Source organism: Musca domestica, unplaced genomic scaffold (genome assembly GCF_030504385.1).
Source record: "Musca domestica strain aabys unplaced genomic scaffold, Musca_domestica.polishedcontigs.V.1.1 31, whole genome shotgun sequence".
In the NCBI taxonomy this organism is placed as follows: domain Eukaryota; kingdom Metazoa; phylum Arthropoda; class Insecta; order Diptera; family Muscidae; genus Musca; species Musca domestica.
Window position 1 is genome coordinate 6,250,929 of NW_026712309.1, and position 20,635 is coordinate 6,271,563.

At 38.7% G+C, this 20,635-nt stretch overlaps 1 protein-coding gene across 29 annotated transcripts in view; it reads right to left on the reverse strand.

Moving 5' to 3' along the window:
- Window positions 1–226: 226 nt before the first annotated feature.
- Window positions 227–20,635, reverse strand: part of LOC101893893 (microtubule-actin cross-linking factor 1) — a 204,558-nt gene continuing 184,149 nt past the window's right edge. For 6 of the 29 annotated variants that reach the window (XM_059125031.1, XM_059125020.1, XM_059125021.1 and 3 more), the window contains 17 exons: window positions 13,152–20,632; window positions 12,395–12,620; window positions 10,365–12,324; window positions 10,122–10,296; window positions 9,894–9,953; window positions 9,221–9,265; window positions 8,764–8,838; window positions 8,439–8,613; window positions 8,246–8,363; window positions 7,924–8,153; window positions 7,735–7,852; window positions 4,757–4,935; window positions 4,285–4,558; window positions 4,034–4,217; window positions 3,499–3,561; window positions 3,134–3,250; window positions 227–1,559 (listed from right to left, as the gene is read on the reverse strand). In XM_059125031.1, the coding sequence (XP_058981014.1) occupies window positions 1,415–1,559; window positions 3,134–3,250; window positions 3,499–3,561; window positions 4,034–4,217; window positions 4,285–4,558; window positions 4,757–4,935; window positions 7,735–7,852; window positions 7,924–8,153; window positions 8,246–8,363; window positions 8,439–8,613; window positions 8,764–8,838; window positions 9,221–9,265; window positions 9,894–9,953; window positions 10,122–10,296; window positions 10,365–12,324; window positions 12,395–12,620; window positions 13,152–20,632 (11,625 nt within the window). In that variant the 3' untranslated portion in view covers window positions 227–1,414. Of the gene's footprint in view, window positions 1,560–3,133; window positions 3,251–3,498; window positions 3,562–4,033; window positions 4,218–4,284; window positions 4,559–4,756; window positions 4,936–5,717; window positions 5,888–7,734; window positions 7,853–7,923; window positions 8,154–8,245; window positions 8,364–8,438; window positions 8,614–8,763; window positions 8,839–9,220; window positions 9,266–9,893; window positions 9,954–10,121; window positions 10,297–10,364; window positions 12,325–12,394; window positions 12,621–13,151; window positions 20,633–20,635 lie in introns of all 29 variants that reach the window. The other 23 variants (XM_059125041.1, XM_059125038.1, XM_059125044.1 and 20 more) reach the window with 13 other exon arrangements.

The window sequence follows — 20,635 nt, forward strand, 5'->3', positions numbered from 1 at the left end:
TGTTGTAATTTTCGCCTATGTTGCTACCTGGTATTTCTACCATGGAATTACGGAATTCAAAACATTCCGATTTGTTTTTGTGGCGTGCCTGAATATCTATGTTTTGTCAATTTTTGTAGGTTTTAAAGAGTACAAAGACCCCCTTTGAACATTGGCATATTTATGTAAATATTTATTTCCAGACAAACACCTGCTTTTAAACCCCGAATTAAATAGAACACAAAAATTTGTTGGTTATTCATTTTTTATTTTCAATTTTGTGATTTATAAAAAAATAAAAAATTAATTATTCATTTTTAAATCGACAACATAATAATTTAGTATTAGTAATTTACAAATATTTATTTTAAATATATTATTACATAAAAAAAAAAACAAAAAAATAAGTAGTTATTTCTTAAACAGTATTAATAATATTAAACTTACAATAATGACTTTTAGTAATTTGTTTTTTTTTTCTTTCTTTAAATTATTAATTAATGATAGTATTATTAAATAAAATTAATTCGCATCTTAACAAAAATTTAAACAGAAAAAAAACATTGTTTATTCTACTCATGTATATTTGGAGAATTTTTGTTTCTTTTTTGACACGCTCGAATTCAGAATTAAATCCGATAAGACTCTATTTGAACTGGCGATTTCAAATAGAACCTTATCAGATTTTCAAATTCGAAAATGTCTTTAATTCGATAATTGTTTTTGTTTTGGTTTTTATGGTTTTCATTTCGCAAATTTTTTGACTTAAAGCACTTGGAGTGTTGATCTATAATAGTTGTTTATGTACAAAAATAAGTTTTTCTTTTCAAAAAAACAAAAAAATAATAACACAAAAATAAAGAAAGTGGTAGATATATTCAATTAAATACAGAACTCTGTAGTGATTGCAAATTAAAAGTAGAATGGAGTTTGTGTTTTAGTTATAGTTAAATTAAATTAAGTTTAAAGTATACATATATATACGTTTCTATATAAATTTTGTATAAATAGTAAAAAGTAGCAATAGGATTTTGTAGTACAAATTAGGGAGGTTTATGTCTTTTTATGAATTTGTGTGTTGGTTGGTTGGTTTGATGATTTTCATTTCCATCTTTATAGCTCTAACTATTGTCTAGTTATTTAGAATGTCTATTTGAAACCATTAATGTTAAAAAAACATCTGGCGAAAATGGTTTCACCATAGAAATCATATGTTCTTGCATACATTTCAGACAATGTACAGCGCTGCTTTCCGTGTGGTGTGTATGTTTGTAAATTTATACTTATATATATGTGGAGGAGTGTGTGCTCAGTTAACGTTTTTGTGTTATAGGTAGTTTGTTATCAGATAAAGATTAAAGGTATTTTAGAAATGTCAAGTAGTAAGTTGGGGGAAAATAGAGTTGGGTTGTTTTGTGTGTTTAGACGTTTAAATTTAGAGCCTAAATGGTTCCCTCTTTTCCACTGGCGTTGTACCCCTTGATGTTCTGCTACGCATTGTTGAGCTAAATGTAGGTTCAGCCGAACTCTTCCTAGGTGTTTGCATGCCCGAAGGAGTCGATGTGCCACTAATATTGCGCCTATAGATTGGTGTTTCGAGATCACCAAGAAAAAAAAAATAAAACAAAAAAAAATTAGAATTTTTCACACTAAATATCAAATAAACATACAAAGACAAACATAGAAATACAAAAATAGAAAAACATGCTAAGAACAGTAACATAAAATGCTTAATACAAAAAGGAAAAAAATAAGTCCATATAATTATGTAATAATAATAAACAAATAATTCAAATTTTGTGAGAACTGTTATTACATGCAATTTAGCTTTTTACCAATTGTTATACCCTCCACCATAGTATGGAGGGTATATTAAGTTTGTCATTCCGTTTGTATAACAGCATAACATGCTATGTCGATTTAGCGATGTCCGTCCGTCTATCCGTCTGGGGAAATCACTCTACCTTCCGAACCGAATGAAGTAAATTGATAAAATTTTGCTCAAATGTATATTATGTCTGCAGTAAATTGGTATTGAAAATGGGCCATGTAGGTCTACGTTTTGGTATAGCCCCCATATAATGGTACCTCCCGATTATTCGACGGTATTGTTTCAAATTTGGTATTTGATGTTCGTAATGTATGCCACAGCATATGACAGGAGATTGTCTGTTCAGATCCACGTCATCGTATAGCCCCATAAAACGGTATCTCCCGATATTCGGTATTTTGATAATTTCAACGACATTATTCACCGGAATTGTTACAAATTTGGTATTTGAAGTTCGTAATGGATACTGCAGCCTAAGACAGAAAATTGTCTGTGCAGACATATAACGGTACCTCCCGATATTTGGTATTTTGACGAGTTTAGCTACATTATTCACCGATTTTTTTCAAGTTTTTGAGAATTGTCAAATTCGTTCCAAATGATGGAGTGTATTTAAAGTTCGGCCCGGCCAAACTTACAGCTCTTTTACTTTTTTATGATAATGCCTTGTGCCATTTACAAATGTCGAGAAAATTAATTTTGATATATTAATTTATTTACGATTGTGCTAAATGACACAGAGCTTTTCAGACATTACCAACTCGACAATATTCTTAAAAATTGTTTTTAATAAAAAAAAAAATAATAATAATAATAATAAAGTTAATTGCTAAAAAATTGTTCACTTGTGAAACAGAAGATACTATAGGTAAAACAATTTTAATGACATCATTTTGGAACATCAGCAAAAAGTCGAAAGTTACAACTTGTTCAGGTAGTCGACAAACTACGAGAACAAATCGAATTGCGTTTTTATATCATTAAATGTTCTCAAGCGATCAAAATAAGAGGAACACAATCTTGATAACATATTATCATTATCATTAGTATTATTTGTAAAGTATCAAAATTGCAAGCATTACAAAATCTTAAAAGGAAAGCCAAAACATTTTTAAAGTAACACATAGCAATTGGACAGCGCACAAAAGAAACGAAATAAAAAAGGCATAATTACTTTTAAATTTTAAACGAAAAGACACAACTATAATTTCGGCAAATATTTGCATTTGCAGCTCGATTGGGAGCATATTTTTGTAGGAGCTATAGGAAATCTTGCTACAATACATAACATTTATTCTTGTGAAAATATGTTGTTGGCTTTACCCCAAGCTAACATTTGGATTTAGACTGTTTACAGTTGAACTTGTTGGCGAACTGTTAGCACTTAACGATTTATCAAATGAGTTTGATACTTTAACCGGTATCTTGGATGGACGATAGCTTTAATTGTAGGAAAGATATAGACAATTCAAAGAATGGTAAAATAGAATACACAATAATTAATTTACTTTGTAGAAATAAAATCAAATATTAGTTTACTTTAAAAGAACAACAACTATTACTACTAAAGAAAATAGTGATGAAATGTTATACTCATAACTTATATATGTCGTTAAATAATAGCAATAATAATACTAATAAAGTGTAAATGAATTGAGTTTAATATTGTTGGTGATTCATTTGTTTACCTAGGTTTATAACCATAGCCTGTTAGTGCTGGTATGCTGGATGATCTACTCATGCCTCCGTTTCTTTGTTTTTGTATTTGGATTATTGGTTTAATTTATTTATGTTATTGGATTGGATTGGTTGATTGGTTTTGCATGATTTGTTTTAGTTGTTGTATGTGTTGCAGTTTATTATGGTGTAGCAGGTTGTGTTTGTTGGAGGAGGAAGGTCAGGGCAAGGCATTGCAGGTCAAATTGTATGTTTGATGATGGTTGATTGTTAAGTTCATTTTATGTGTATGTTATTATTGGTTTTAACGCAGGTAAACATGCCAATATATGATGTATTGGAGAAATGTTTGTTCATCGAATTTGAAATAAAAATGTATAAAATAGGAGAAAATTAAAATAATTGAAAAGGGAGTTTTACTTTTTTAATTAATTAAATTGCCGTCTAGTTGGCGCTGCAGTCAGTGACAACTCGAGTCATTGGCCAATTTTATTAAAATACAAAAGTTGTTCTTTCAAAAATACACGTTTGTGACGTTTAACTTACCTAGTGGGTGCGGGACTGGCAGATCCGGAAGCAGTTTTTCGTGTTATTGTTGTTGTGCCATTTGTTCGAGTTGTTGTTGTTGATGTCACCGACAGCCTAGATGGCCTTGGAGTTGTGCCAGTTCCAGAGATTGTGCTGGCTGCAGACTGTTTACGTTGTGGAATGCGAGAAGGCGTGTGTTCATCTGGGAAGTGGAGAGAGAAATTAATACCAATGCAACATTGTTTCTTAATTAACAGAAAAAAACGTACCAGTGCTATCTAGGGATAGTGTCGAACCATGGCGTGATGGGGGCTTGGACCCTTGTCTACTCAGGGGCCGTGAGTTTGGCTTAGAACCTGCACGTGAGCCACTAGGAGTTAATCCAGTACGGGTGCTGGTATATGTAACCTTGCGTGGTGTATAGCGTCCTGAGGCATTGCCATGACTTCCCTCGTTGTCACTCAATGAATCGGGTGTTGAGGCAGATAAGGACGAACGTGTTTGCTTCGTCATTGGTATTGAACGACCGGACCGTTCACGTACCTGTGTAGATTACAGAGCATTAATATTTTCACAGAACATGTAAATAAGGTAAAAATTAACGATGCATTTATGGATCTACTGTGGTTACACCCCAAATATATCCGATTTTCCGTATTTCCTATACACACTTGTGCGGCAGACTTTTCCGTTGTCTGTCGTTGGGTTCGTAGACCGATCCGTATTTTGTATAAAACTTACCCAATGTGTTGTTGGATGACAATGCATTACATGTGGACTTAAAGGTACTGAACGACTACTATTGCAACGTACAAATACGGTGCCACCGGCGCCCATATGTATTGGAAAGGCGCAAGGTACTTGCTCTTGTGCACGAATACGCTCAAATATTGGCATAAGTTCAGCCAAATGCTCGTCAGCTGTTTGTAATAATTGCACAAAAATATACATTTGTTGTTGTAGGTTTATTTTGATTTTGACTTTATATCGATTAATAGAATGTACAAAATTGCTGTAATGATCATTTAATAAAACAACTTTATTGTAGGCCCTAGGCCTTTTTAAAACTGTACACAACGATACATTTTCTTTTTGTCGTTTCAATGCCCTTCTGGTCAACAGTGATGGCCAAGTTTTCAATTAAAACTTGGCGTATAAAACAAACTGAATAATAACTCGTGATCTTTAGGAAATAATACTTTGTTCAGTGCATTAAAAACATTAACTGCTTCGTAGTGATAATCTTTTGCTTAAGCTTTTTATGATATAGCCGCTTGTAAAACATAACTTTTGTATAATTTTATACAAAATGATAAAATTAAAAAAAAATGAAAAAAAAAAAACATGCTGCCAGATTACAATTATAGGAAGTGATAGAATAAAAAAACACACACACATATAATGCATAACTTTAGTTTTTTGGTAATAATATTTGAGCTTTTTCTGCAATTCGAGTGCAGGTTGTAGTGCTGGAGGTACATACATATGTATTCGAAATGCTAACACTTACCTTACACAACACACATAACGCACATGGAACCACAACACACGCATACTAACGCGTATCTAACCATTTTAATAAAATTTGGGGTGATATCTTGGGGTGGTGTTAATTTAATGAGATTTGTATTAGGTTTGTATGATTCTCACTTTACTTTGAGGCAATAAATGAAATACTCCTCTTGAAAGCTATTTTATTTACCTTAATTATGGGACCTTGTGAACTCATGTAGGGTGGCGTGTTGCTGTTATTGTTACCATTTTGAGCAGAAACGGATGCTGCACGTTTGGGCGTAAAGGAAGCCATGCTTTGCGAGACGCCATCGGCCAATATAAATTGCTCGCGTAATTCAATATTAGTACGTCCTTTAGCTGAATTTTCAATATCAAGTTTTGATTTGCAATTTGTGTTTGTTCATTTTAGTTTTGGTTTTGGCGAATAACCCATGTGACACAAGCGGCCGTAACACAACATAATAACAACAACAACGATATTTCAATTTCGATTAGCAGGCATCATGGAATATCATTAGAAATGCGCGCAGGCATATTTAAAGGCGCATTCAATTTAATTTCGAAAATATAATAGCAATATATATTGCAGAGTTGAGTTGAAGATGTAATAGAAATGTTACGATTAACATTTCGGTGTATTGATTAATTTCACATTTGCCATAGCAAAACAAGGAACGTTAACGGGTTTAAGAGATAAAAAAAAAAAAAAACAAAGAAAAAAAAGCCAAAAAGGAAACAAATTATAAAGTTATTGTGAAACATAAGAGCAATAAAAGCATAATATATATAAATAATTTTCACATACTAAAACAAACAAAAAGGCGTTACAACAAGTCATACTATGGCTGTATTAGGGAACAAATATATGGTTAATGTAAAAGTAAACTCTCTGATAACGAACTTTTTTCTGACGAAAATCCCATTCCTAAATAAAAATATATATTTCTTCTCGAAAATGTTTGTTACCTCTAATGAAACTGGACATTTTTGTATGTAAGTAATACGTACCCAAACTAAAAAATAGTGTATTTAGCTGAATTTAGAATGACGCTAGACGAATTCCATTTGAATGTGTTCGATTATATTTAATATATCCGAGCTAACGTTGGTGTAATATTGGTGTAATAATTGAATTTTCATTGGAAAATTCCAATGTATTCTGATATTTTAGTTTACAAGAGTACAAAAGCAACATTTTGTCACATACACCTTGGACTTAACGAACGTTCCAGAGAGAGTTCCATTATATTAGAGAGTGTACTTATATATTAAGCATATTGTTTTAAAAAGCGTTACAGAAATGTTGTTATTTGAATGAAACAAAATATACATAAATTAAGATGCGGCGGCTATATTTATGTGTGTATGTGGTGTGATTGGTTGGTTGGTTGGTTATACATGAATATATGGCATACAAGTAATGAAAATGAAACATAAAATAGCATGCATTTCACGGTGTTAATAATGCTGATAGAAACTACAATTGATGGGTATATATATTTATTGAATTATAAGAAACAAAACGACAAGTAAATAAAGCTTTTCTTTCAATAGTAAATGATCACGTATCTTCAAAACCAATTAGAAAATGGATTGATCTGTATAATATTTGGTTATTCATCTATGATGTAAATTAATGGAGACGGAACCTGCCCAATAATAAGTAGGCTTGTGGATGAACAGTTATACTTTCATTTGTTTATAGACTTTTTAGTGTTTAGTATCCGGGTTTATTTTTCCCTGTTAGGGTCGAATTTTTAGACTGTTTCTTTTATCAAAAATGTTTTGTTAAATGACCATTTCCGCATTTTGCAATAATTATAGACATTAGACAAAATTAATAAGAATAATGGGTATGTGGTGATGGCTCGTGATAAGGTGATAATACTTATGACAATGAGTTTACATGTGAACTACTTGAACTAATTTATCATTGCTCAATTATATTTAACGCCAACAAATTAGTTCAACGAAACATTCATAGAGAGATATCATCACGTCACAATCTGGTGATTGGTGATGATTACTACAATGAACTTTATATGTAGATTAGATTGTTATATAATAATGTTTTATTCACCAGATCTTTAGAATATAAAGCATTAATTGATTAATGAAACTTTATGAATATGCGTATCACCATTTGTAATAGTTTAAAGTTACAATGAAGTAGATATGTATGTATGTTGTAACAAATAACTTACCGCGACAAGGATCGTTCTTTTGCAGGAATTCATCCAAGGCGACCCAGCCGCCACCAACACGTACCATAACGGTACTGCGTAATATACGAACCAAACGCAGTTTTTGGGAATCGCCAAACTATAAGCATGAACATTCATCAATGTCAAATATTTTTCTCTTCATATATTTACACTTATTATACAACATACCCTGTATTTGCCTTCACCGACTTGGAAGACACGGAATTTCTGGCGACATGTACAAAGCATTACCAGACGTTTAACTTCGTCATGTATTTTGTCGGAATCAGTTTGTGGTTTACGTTCTTGCCAATCGGGACGAAGAGCGGCAATAAACTCTTGCCAGTCAATTAGTCCTTCGCCATTGCGATCAAACAAATCGGCAACTGCGCCCATTTCCATGCGAGAAGTGTCAAATTCTACAAAAAAAAAAAAAAAAACATTTGAAACAGGCATATAAATAAAAACGAGTACTCCAATCACACATTGAAATTAAAAGAAATGTACTTACTGGTGCTAAGGATGCCATCAATAAATTCGCCTCTAGGTACAAGGCCATTGTTATCTTTGTCCATTTTGCGGAACAAATCGGTCAAACGAGATTTTTTGTGATTCATGTGCTTCAAGAACTAGTATATATGAAAATAGAAACGCAATTTAATAAGGGGCTCATCAAAACAAACGATTCTCTAAATACGACTTACTCTCTTTCTCCAGTCGTCCCAACTGAAGTTGCGGACGCGTTCCAAATCCTTCAAATACATAAGGTGGTCATTCAAGCGGCGTTGGCGTTCCCATGAAAGCATCCACACATGACGCCATTTGTCCCACAACAATTTGGCTCGAGTTGAACGGAATTCAAGTTCAGGACCCACCGAACTAAAATAACGAATTAAACAATGTAATATTAAAAATAAACAAATTCTCAACACCAAAATTTTGTTTCAACAAAAACAAACGGATAGGTCAATGCAAACACTACAAAGTTTATGAAAAGACAAGGACATTGTTAGCAACATGCTCACTTACCTGGGTGAGAAGCGGGGACCATAGTGAGGCAAGCGATCTCTATCGGGTGTATCACGACTTGGTGTCATGCGACTACTGTATGTTGGGAAACATAGCAGAGCAGTAGCCGAGCGGTACGAAAATGAATGCATACAGAAACAGTCAGACAAAATAAAAGCATACAAGGAACAGATAAAGACAAAAAAAATGAAAGAAGCAAAATTTAAGAAAACAAACATAGAGCGAATTTAACAGAAAAAAAATCACAAGACACAATACAAAATTCTTGCGAAAAAATGAAAAAGTGTTATAGTAACGTCGTAAAATTACTAGCGCTAGAGTACGAAAAATTATTCAAAAATTACAATGTGCGAGAGACTGTGAAAACTTGCTTCATGGGCCTCGGCAAACTAATGCTTTTAACGACGTTACTACGAGACATGCAAATCATAAATATGATCAAAATGACAAGACTTACCTAGATTTACGATTGTTCAGACCATGGTCACGAGAACCCTTGAAGCTGTTAAAAATAAAAAATATAGAACATTAGAAATACGCTCATTAAGAGGAATATGCTTATGTAAGTAGGCAATGTAACACAACGAAGGAAAAGCATCAAATGGGTTAAGCTAAGAACGATGGTAATTTGTTATGTTTAACGTGGTGGACGTGGAAATTGACTTTGTCGCAAAGTGATGTGTTTGTAATGTTTTCAAAGGAATTCCGAGAATGTTGAAATGAATGCGGTTAAAACCGTTATTATATGTTGTATTACTTCTGAATCTATTGTTAGATTGTATTTATTGTGTTAAAATTTGTTTTTTAAATGGCTCGAACACCAGAATACAGAAGATTTGGAATTTGCCAAACGATGTCATTAGTTTCAGTATACATTTCTAGTAATGTTGTTGGTTGTTTGTTATTAGGTAATTTAAATGTTTAAAATGTACGACTGGGAAAAGGATTTGTTGGGAATTTTCGATACGCATTATGCAGTACTCATGCCAAATGTTGTAAATGAATTAATGTATTAATGATAAGCAACATTTGCTGGATTGATTTAGACGATAAACATTTTCGAATTAAGCAATATGAGTGAGTTTTTTATGTTGTTGTTTTTTTTTTTTGTCAGAAACTTTTGAACGAACCTTTGTCGTCTTAATGTACCATCGGGTGATTGTTCACGTATATCATGACTTGAGCCACGACTTTTATTTGAAAATATGATATAGATTTGAATTGGAGAGGGGGGAAATAAAAAATTAAAAAAAGAGAAAATAAAATAAAATAAAAATAAACAAACAAAACAAAAAGTGCAAACATAAACGTTTTTCATTGGCTATATTCATGTTCAGACGTTGAACATTTTCACTTACACAGGTGTTTTGGCTGTTCTTGACATTTTACGGGCACCAGGTGGCAACTGCTTGGGTTTACAAGCACGATCGACTTCGGTTTGTCTCCTAGCTGTGTTCTCCATAAACTCTTTGTGATCTTCAATTAGTTTTTCTAGTGGCGGTATTTCATCCGGCAGAGATTCGCGTTCGAGGTCTACAAAGGAAAAGACATCATATCATCATGTTGCCATTCTAAATATTGGTTGTTCCGTTTTATCTTACTCAGTAATGTTGCCTCTAAGCCACTTAACCAGGCAAGTAGCTCCTCGATGGTGTCATCTAAATCTTTAAGGGATTGCAAATGCTGTTCCAGTTTTGCTTCACGATTAATGGCCCACTGTTTGACTTCTTCCCAGCGTTCCTCAATAATGCTCAACCAGTTCTTGATGATGGGTATGGCATCGGGATATGCCTTGCCAATAATATCCTCCGCAAATTCGAATGTTTCATGTTTCTGTTGTTCGCGCACATGGAGATCTTTCATGAATTCAATGTGCATATCCATCATTTCGCGGGATATCTTCTCGTCGTCCGGTGCATTCTTGGCGTATCGCAGTTTGTGCTCGGCATGATCTAGCCAATCGAAGAGGGCTTGAATGCTGCCATTCAGTTTTTCAGCATCCTTGAGGGCAACTTGCAAGCGGTCGCCACGTTTAGCTGTAGCACTCTTGACTTCATCCCATACTGTCTGTAACTCGTCCAATTGACGACCAACGTCGGGATTATTACCAGAGCGTTCCAGATCACGGCCGGTCTTAAGCACACCTTGCATTTGAGCGGCACGCTTTTGCAAATCCTGTTCAATATGTTTGTGGTGTTCACACAAGCCTTGAACTGTTTCCAGATCTCCGTGAACGGGACCGTCTTCATTTAGGCGCTGTTTAGCCTTCTTGAGCCATTCCAAAAGTTCTCCAAGAGCATCCGAGAACTGACCAGACAATAGTAGAGCCTCTTCTAATTTACGCTGACGCTCAATACTCTTCGACAAGACCCGCGTCCATTGATCCTTCAGTTCGCATAACATTTTGCCGAGTACAGCTTCGTCAGTCTTGGGAGCTCTTTCCATCAAATTCTTACCATTACGCATGGTAGAATCGTAGAGGGTTTGTTTGCCGGTTAACTGACGATGGGTATCCTTTAATCGAGCAATACATTTCTTGATCTTCTGTGGATCCTTGGACGATGTAGCTTCTTCAATGATCTGATCAAGCACAGTTTCCGTTTCCTGCAAATATTGCATCATGTTGTTCCAAGCATCATTAAATTCGCGCGCTTCTTTGTATCCATGATCCAAAGCACGAGTGCGTTCCGCAGCCTTACTGACAATGCGTTCCCAGCGATGTTGTACCGATACCAAAAGATTTTTAATTAAGATAACATCTTGTTTCTGGCTGAAGTATTTGAGATGAGTTCCTTTCTTGTCCAGCAATAACATAGCTTCACGATGTGTGCTAACATCCTTTTGCAGGACCTTATGTTCTTCCATTTGTACTTGAATGGTTTCAAGGACTCTTGAGACTGGCTGGGCATTGGCTAATTGTTTTTCAGCTTGATTTAACCATTCCACAAAGGCTTGCAGAGTGTCATGGAATTCAGTGGCTTCTTTCAAGGCAATTTCCAATTTGATTTTCTTGTCAGATGCCCTTGAAACGACTGCATCCCAACGTTGCTTTAGAGTACGTAGAGTATGTTGCAAGTTACTGGACGAAACCTTCATTTGATTCTGACGTTTAATGTATTCTTGGCCTTGAGCCTGGATTGTTTCAACCTTTGGACGATTCTCCTCTAGTTCGTTGTACACCTCCATGAAGCGCTCTAATTGCTCTGTAGCTGTTTCTGGTAAACCTCCAACTGGTTTGCTAGCCCCAATAATAGCGTCAACATCGCCCAACCATCCAAGGATATCCTGAACTTCGGCAATATAACCTTGAGCTTCACGTAACGATTCTTCCAATTCATGTTGTCTATCAGATGCTTTTTGAAGCAACATTTTCCATTCTTGGTTAAGCTTGCGTAATTTTTCTTGTGTCGTTGAAGCTTCCAGCGAACCCTTTTCGGATTCGATCAGCTGACGGCCTGCATCATTCAATGTATCAACTGAGTTTTGATGAGCTTGAATATCATTGGCCAAGACCTTCAGTTTAGCCAATTCAACTTCGAGTAACTGAGGATCGCCAGGTATCTGTCGGAAAAAAAGAATGCTTATAACTGTCCCATAATCCAATTTACATACTCCATCTTGAAAAACTTACGGGTTTTAGTTGATCCAAAGTTCCATCTGTTTTGCTAATCCAAACCAAGAGTTCATTTAGAGCATGTTGGAATTGACCCAAATGCAGCAAAGCGTGTTCCAATTGTTTTTGACGTTCGACCATGCCTCGTAGAAGGGCTTCCCATCGGCGATTGACTACAGCCAAAGGTTCGCGTATCGAGGCCGCTTGTTCAGGAGAAGTTCTTTCCGTTAATTCAACAGCTTGTCTGTAAATATTTTGGTATAGTTTTTAAAATAGACACAACAATATGGAACACGTTTCAAAACATATAAAGCGGTAAAACATGCATAACAACAGTAAATATAGCTAGTTTTTTTTTTTAGAATTTGAAAATTTTAAATTGATCCACTGTTTGTTTCTTATTTAAGTTTCAAATGTATCAAAATTACGGATTCGAACATAATTCTCGTTTTTTTTATTAATCTTATATTGGCTAAAAAGAAATGGTTAAAAAATACAAACGATGTATTTTAAAGCTGTAGCTTTGCTTTATAACTATATGAAATAAGCTTGAATCATCATCAAAGGATACTAAGCATTTGGAACGTGATCATGCAGAAAACAAGAATTAAAACGATTAAATAAACAACAAAAATTCATTTTATTGAACATTCATTTCTTGCCTTTCTAAACCTCTGCCAATTCAGAATTAAGACCAAATATCGGATGACGGAGATAAATTATAAATCAATTAAATTATTTCTTTGACTGTTGATTTTATCGAGTACCAACATACCTGTTTAATGCCTCTACTTCCACCATGTGGGGATCCACTTCATCCTTGAATGACTTCAACTGCTCGATTTGTTTCTTGACGGCATCGATGTCTGAGCCTACTGGTCCTAAATGAGCGAACTTGTCCTCAGCCTTTGTTAGGAATTTCAAGAGATTTTGTAGGGTTTCGTGGAATTCCATGGCCTTCTCCATGGCATCAATGAGATTCTCTTCGCGTTTGGCATACAGAGCGGTAATATTATCCCAAGCATTATCCAAATCTTCAATGTGTTTTTTAACTTCGGGCTTGTCGGGCTCGCCGCAGAGGTTCATCAGATTGCTGCCATGGCGTCTAACTTGCTCAACCTCAGGTTTCGTTTGATCAATTTCGTGACGAATTTCCTGTAGGGCTACCTGTTGTTTTTGGATTTCTTGAGGTTGTGCAGCTGGAGGCTCTTGTGAGGACAAAGTCTCTTCCAGATCCTTCAGAGTTTTCATAACACTTTGCAGCTGATTCCAGAATGGCTCGGCAACATTGAGTATATCATCGAGTGAGCTGCCACGTTTCTTGGTTGCTTTTTGAACATCGTTCCAAAGATTATTCAGTTTCTCTAATTTGCTCTTAATGTCCCGCACAGCAGGATCCGATTTGTTGCCAGCCTTAGCAATGACATCGCTGGCGGCGCGTTGAACGGCACTAAATGCATCTGTACGTTTATCCAAATCATCCATAATCGCATCATTGTCTTCGATTTGTTCGCGTATTTTTTGTGGCAATGCCGACAATGGGTCCAATTGGTTGACTTGATCCACAGTGTTGGCCAAGGCGCGTAACATTCCCTCAAGTTTATCTGAAAATTGGCTTGATTCTTGCAGAGCATTGTCAAGGGCTTGCTGGCGTTCTCTCAGCTCTAAGCGCAAGGCAGCATAGCGTGCATTATCCGAGTCTAGAATCTCATTAATTCTTGCACTGTCATCATCGGCCACCAAGGCTCCCAGAGCTTCGCCCGTCTTGTTCAATTTGTCGAGCAAGGGTTTGTGTTCCGCAATAGATTGCAAAAGACGCTCGTTCTTATCCTGCTGTTGAGTGATCTGGTCTGGGCGTAAAGCTGGCATGCTTAGTCTGGATAGTTGTTGTTCCATATCATCCAACCAAGTGGTTAGACCAGCATGCGAGTCAGCAAAGTGTTCGGACAAAGGTAATGCTTGTTCCAGAACGCCTAAACGTTCACTGCACAGTTGTGCTACGGTATCGACGATTTCCTTGAGATCGTCCAATTTTTCACGCAATGTAGCGGTGTTTTCACTTTGAGGCGATTCTCGCAAGACCTTCTTGGATGCCGCTGTTACGTCACGTACACGACCCTTTTGGCTGGAAATGTCATCGTTGACTGAGCGATGTTCCTGCAGTTGAGCACGCACCAATTTTGGTTCGATGGCCGGTGGATCGGCTTCTCGCAAATTAGCATCCATTTCACGGAACCACTCCAGGAGTTCATCAATGTCATTGGTCACTTCCTTGGCACGCTGGTTACTTAAGTGAAGACGTTCTGCCTTGCGTTGAATTTGTTCGACGATTGCATCAAAGCGGCGATTGTCGCGTGTAACTATTGTTTCAATGGTGGAAGCGCCTTCGCCGGGGGAGATTTGACATAGTTTAGGTCCAACCAAATTTACACAGTCAAGTGTTGGGCGCATTTCTACCAGCTCAGCTTCTAAGCGCAGAACATCAGATTGTCGTGGTTCACTCGTGGAAAGGGCGCTCTCTGCCACTTGCATCCAATCAATCAGACGAGTGTGAGCTTCATGGAATTGTTTAACTAATGGGAGAGCATTTTGAGCACTATTTAGGAGATCGCCGCCACGATTTGTCAATTCGCCGTAACGACGCTGCAAAGAATCTAACTTATCCTTCAATTGAATGGCCTCATCGTTCGATATGTGTTTCATGAGCTCGGCACCGGAATCCACAGTCGATTCTACATTTGGGGCGTGATTGGCAATATTCTCATTCAATTCCACTAAAACATCCATTTGTTCCAGCAATTTTTCAGCAAAGACTGGAACAGAACGGAATCTTTTCAATTCGGTTTCCATGCGTTCCATCCAAGCCACCAATTCTTGATATGTCAAGACCAGATGCCTGAGACCTTGACGGGAGTCGGCCAACAAAGCACCAATATTATCGCTAGCGTCAACCAATCCTGTGTAGCGATCTGTTATGGTGCGGACCTTTTCGCCCAAGTTGCCAGCTTCTTCATCACTTACCAAATGCATTAACTGGCCAGCCACATCTGCCAAATCAGAGAAATCGGGTTTCTTTCCCAGAATTTCATCGTGCAATCTTCCATGTTCCCGGATGCGCTGTTGAATTTTCTCTTCGTCGGTTGGGATGAGTTCCATTCCCTTCACAGCTCGCTCCGTGTTGTCCAGCCACAATTCTAATGGTGTGATCTTGTCGTGGAAAAGTTTGGCAACTTCCATTGCCTCCTCCAGATCTTTCTCTCTCTGTTCTGCGCCATCTGTTAAGGCATCAAAACGTTTCATCAGATCATGCAATTGCTTCTCAATTGCGTTTCTTTCGGAGGGCTCACAATGATTGGCAACCTCTTTGCCAAGTGACGATAACGATGACATGGAATTCTGGCGATCCAATAACATTCTCTTCAGGAATTTCTGTTCCTGCAATTGGGCCTTTACTACCTTATAATCAGAACTGGGTGCCTTTTGATTGGCAACCATCTCTTCAGTATCGGACAGCCATTTGGAGAGGCCGGCTAAGGCTTCTTGGAACTTGCCCGATTGCAAGAGGGCAACATCTAGGCGTCGATCGCGTTCATTCATTCTTTCTTTAAGATCGTTCCAACGATCATTCAACTTCTCAAGATCTTTTTCGATTTGGGTAGTGGACACACCACTTGCAGCTGATCTGACCAAATCGCGTCCGGCCATGTTTACTTTGTCGATGTTTTGTGCCAACGGTTCGATTTTATTTTCTCTGAAATTGCGGAAATCTTCCTGTTGGCGACGAATTTGTTCAAGTTCGGAGCCCACAGGTTTCATGCGACGGAACTCTTCGCTAATATCTTGAATGTCGTCCATCGTTTGTGATTCCATATCATAGAATTCTTGAAGTGAGCGTAGAGTTTCTTCCAAAAGTTGGCTGTGATCACGCACACGGTTGTCCAGGCGAGCTAATGTTTTCCGTAGAGTGGATATTTGTTCGCGAGTTTGGGCGGTATCTGGTGAGAATCCGGCGTCGACTAAAGCATCCGCAGCCCGTTCTCCATCCTCGATGCGTTCGACAATACGTTCAAGTTTTGTTTGAAGTTTGTAGGTATCATCGATTTGGCCTTGAACTCGCTTTATTTCACGTGCTGGCGGGGAAAGCTTCTCAACTTCGTTTTCTATGTCGTTCAGATCAATACCCAAGTTCTTTATTTGTTCGTTGAATTGCGACACAGCGGTCGCTGCGGATTGTAGTTCGCCCAAGCGATCATCCAATCGACTTTGTAATTCTCCAATGCGATCAGCAATGCCATCAACATCATCGGTTAGATGTTCTGCATCGCCTCCGGCAGCACGGGCTTCAGCGCAGATATCCTTCGCCATTCCCTTAAGAGTTTGCAGAGGTTTCTGCAAATTGGTCAATTCTTCGCGTATTGCTTTGACACGGTCCAACAGTTTAGGATCCTTAGCAGCTCCACCCAACGCATCATGGGCAGCCAGGCGATCTTCGCATCGGCCAACAGCGTGGTCCAAATTGCGAAGTTCATCATTGAAATCGCCTAGACGACGAGAACAATTCTCAATTTCCTGGGCCCTGGCGATCAAATCATTGTTAAGACGTTCCCAACGTTCACGGATGTCTTGCAATTCACTCTTAATCGGATCCTTATCCACGTCACAGCTGCTTAGGAATGTTTCGCCCAATCCTTTAGTGTTCTCGTATTCACCCGAATGCTTCCATACTTCACTACGGAACGTGTGCAGATCATGCAAACGTGTGTCCAACTTTGATTTCGATAGGACGCCTGGGTTCAAATCTACTAACTTGTCCTCCGCAGTTCTTAGCCATGCCAAAAAGACTTCTGAAGTTGAGACGTATTTCTTGCAGTGCTCCATGCATGTTTGGAGGCGTGTGTGACGGTCAACGGCTTCACGGCGAAGTTTCTCCCATTGTTGTTGGATGCGTTCCAAATCGCGTTTCACGCCACGATCTTGCTGGCGGTCGGTGAGATCCTTGCCCTTGTTGATGAGCATGATGACTTCATGTTCACGGGCCATGACTTCACGGTAGATGGGTTCGTGAGTGTCAATTTGATGTTGCAATGTAGGCTTATGGGCCGATACCAACAAACGTTCCGCCAAATTAGACAGCTCGGCTGAGAGCCAACCCAATGTTTTTGAACAGTTTTCAGCAAAGTGACGGCCATCTCTGAGGGTAGCTTCCGTTTCAGCTTTCTTCGTGTCAAGTTTCTTTTGTAGCGCCTGATATTGCTTCTCTAAAGCAGCAACACGCGAATTGACATCTGCACGAGAGGCTGGGTCACCAAGAATATTGCACAGTGCAGCGGCAGATTGTTCGGCGTCAGCCAATAGCGGTCGTTGTCCTTCCAATTGCCGCTCAAGATTCTCAATCTTTCTCAAGTTATCCTGATGATCACCATCGGAGGGCAAACTGTCAAGATTATCGCTAATTTGCTGCAGAGCTTCGCGAAGCCTATTAACTGCAGCGTCAAATTCCTTGCTGCTGTCAGCTGCACCTCCCAAACTATTTGCCCGTTCATCCAGGCGACCAACTAAGTCTTCCCATTTGCTGTTGACGTCTTGCAGTTTCTTGTTGACTGCAGAGGCGTCTGGCGAATCGGCTTCCAAATGATCTAGAACATCGTGGCCGATTTCTTGGAAGTGCTTCAGCTGTGGCTGTTGTGTGCGGAATTCTTCGCGCAATACTTGAACTTGCTGTACTTGACTTTGGACCATACGAGGATCTGAGGAAATCGGACCCAACACAGTGAGCATGCGTTCTTTGCTGTCCAACCAATTCTTCAGGTTGTTATGTGTGTCTAGGAAATCTCGTAGCTTCTCAGAGAAGTTGATTCGGTTCTTGCAGATGTCGCTCAGCTGCTTCCACTTTTCGACAATGTTATCGTTTTCGACGCGCAATTGTTCTGCGCCGGGGACATCCGACTTACGTCTCAATATATCCTTAATTTGAGTTTTGGTCGTGTCCAACAGACTTTGTTTTTCGTACATGTCTTCCAGGATTTTGCGTGCTTGCTTTATGCAACGGTCAGCCTCATCCTTATTCGATACTGACTCCTTTGGCAGTTGGCGCTGAATGCGCTCCAAAAAGGCAGCCAGGTTCTTAAGGTTTTCAAATTGTTTGCGGACCTCCTCGTTCATGTTGTCGAGTTCGTTTTGGCGATCATTGATTCGGACACCGATCAGTGTGTAGCGGTTATTGATTTCGCTCAGTTGTTGCTGCACAGGAGATAATTCTGATAGTTGGAAGCCATCTTGAGAGGATCTGCGGCTACCAAATCCACTGGAACCAGTCGATAGTGGCGACAGAATACCCCCCTTCGTGGGACTTGGACTACGAGCATCTCCGGACATGCGGCGCAGAGGGCTGACACGTTTAATGGGGCTGAACGTTGAACGTTTACGTCCTGGGCTTTCCGGTCGTATTAGAGCATCGTACTGCGAACCAATGTCATTGATTTTATCAATGGTGGAAGCATAATCCCTATAATCCTTATAAATGGGCTTAAGTTCGTCATTTTGTTGGCGAATTTTCTCCAAATCAATGGCAACTGGCGCCAGTCCTGTGATACGAGTTTCGGTGCTTGCTAACCAAGACAAAACTTGGTCTTTTAGGCTTTCATACGCCACTTGATGTTCGGCCTTTTGTTTCGACAATTTGGTTTTTTCATCCAAACTGACATTGATGTTACGCCATTGTGACTCGAGCGCCTTAATGCGATCTCTCAATGTACTGGTGTCGGTAACATCGCGAATACTGATTAGATCCTTGCCATTGCGAATGCAATCTTCATAGGCAGGCGAAAGAGATTCTTTGCGATTGGAAAGTTCCTGCATGCGATGTGCAAGTTCTTCGGCCGATAACAAACTTGTGTCACGACTGTCGAGGGCATCTTGCAGTGTTACAATCTCTTGTTCAACGCCACTGAACTCATCCAAATATTTGCACAAACGATTAAAAACATCGTCAAGGAATTCGCCACGCTTAACAACCTTATCGTAGAGCTTATCAAATTTGGTTGTGACATCATTCAGATTAGTTTCTACCTTTTTGGCTATGCGAGCATTGGAAGCAGTGTTCATTAAATGCTTGGCAGACGACTCGACACTGTCGATGCTGGCTTGATGCGATTGCATATCTGCCAATAAGGCTTTGTGCTCCCTTATTTGTTCTTGCAAGCGTTCCTTAATCAAGGAAGCTGGTCTTAATTGGAGTTTGAATTTATCTTCGGCCTGGTTGACCCAGTTACCCAGATTATCAAGAGCCTCTTGCACGCCCTGCGATTGAACCAATGTCTTGTCCAATGTTTTGCAGTGTTCTCCCAACGAATCAAGGAGTTTCTGGTATTTGTCCTTGAGATCGGCAATAGGAACCTCCAATTGATTAATTTCCATAGGGCTAAGTTGACCACCAAGAGTATAGAGCAAGCTATCGAGAGCTTGTTGAGCATTATCAACTAAACGGCCATTTGAAAGCAATTCATTATGCAGCGCCTTGGCTTCATTCATTTGCTCCTGTACCGATTTCGGATCGCCAGCAATGGGCTCAGCAATGACGCGACCAACACGTGGTTGGGTACTACGCAACCATTCATTGGCCTTATCCAAGGCGTCTTGATATTCCCGTTGACGACCACCAAGTCCAGATATGCGATCCTGGAGGGCATTGACACGATTCATGAGATCCTTGTACTGAGCCGAAACCAAAGACACTTCCTGCCGTATGGGACTTTCAGAACTTGCCAATGGTTCCACATGAGGCAGTCGTTCAGGCAGTGAGGTTCTGAAATCATTTAGAATTGCCAAAAATTCCTTGCCTTCGTCAACAAACTTTTGAGCAGCCATTGTGATGAAACGCAAATCTGCCTGATGGCCAATAACGTCACTAACAAATTCTCTTACAGATTCAGACTGGGAGGAAAGACGCGTCAGATCAGATAAAGCACGCTCTTTGTCTTCTAAAGTGCGTCGTGCTGACTGTAACCATTCTGAGAACACATCCAATTCGCTTCGCAGTTTTGTTAGCTCGTCGCGGCCGGCTTCCAGGCGACGCAAAAGACGCACAGTACGATCGTTTACACGATCGACACGGGAACGTAATTCTCTACCGGCATTTTCCAATGTCGTAACTTCCGGTGCTGATAAGACATCGCCGCCAGTTAAAACAATCTGACGAATCTGTTCAAGGCACGTTGCAACTGGTCGTTGTTGAGATTCAATTTCATCCTTGATTTGCTG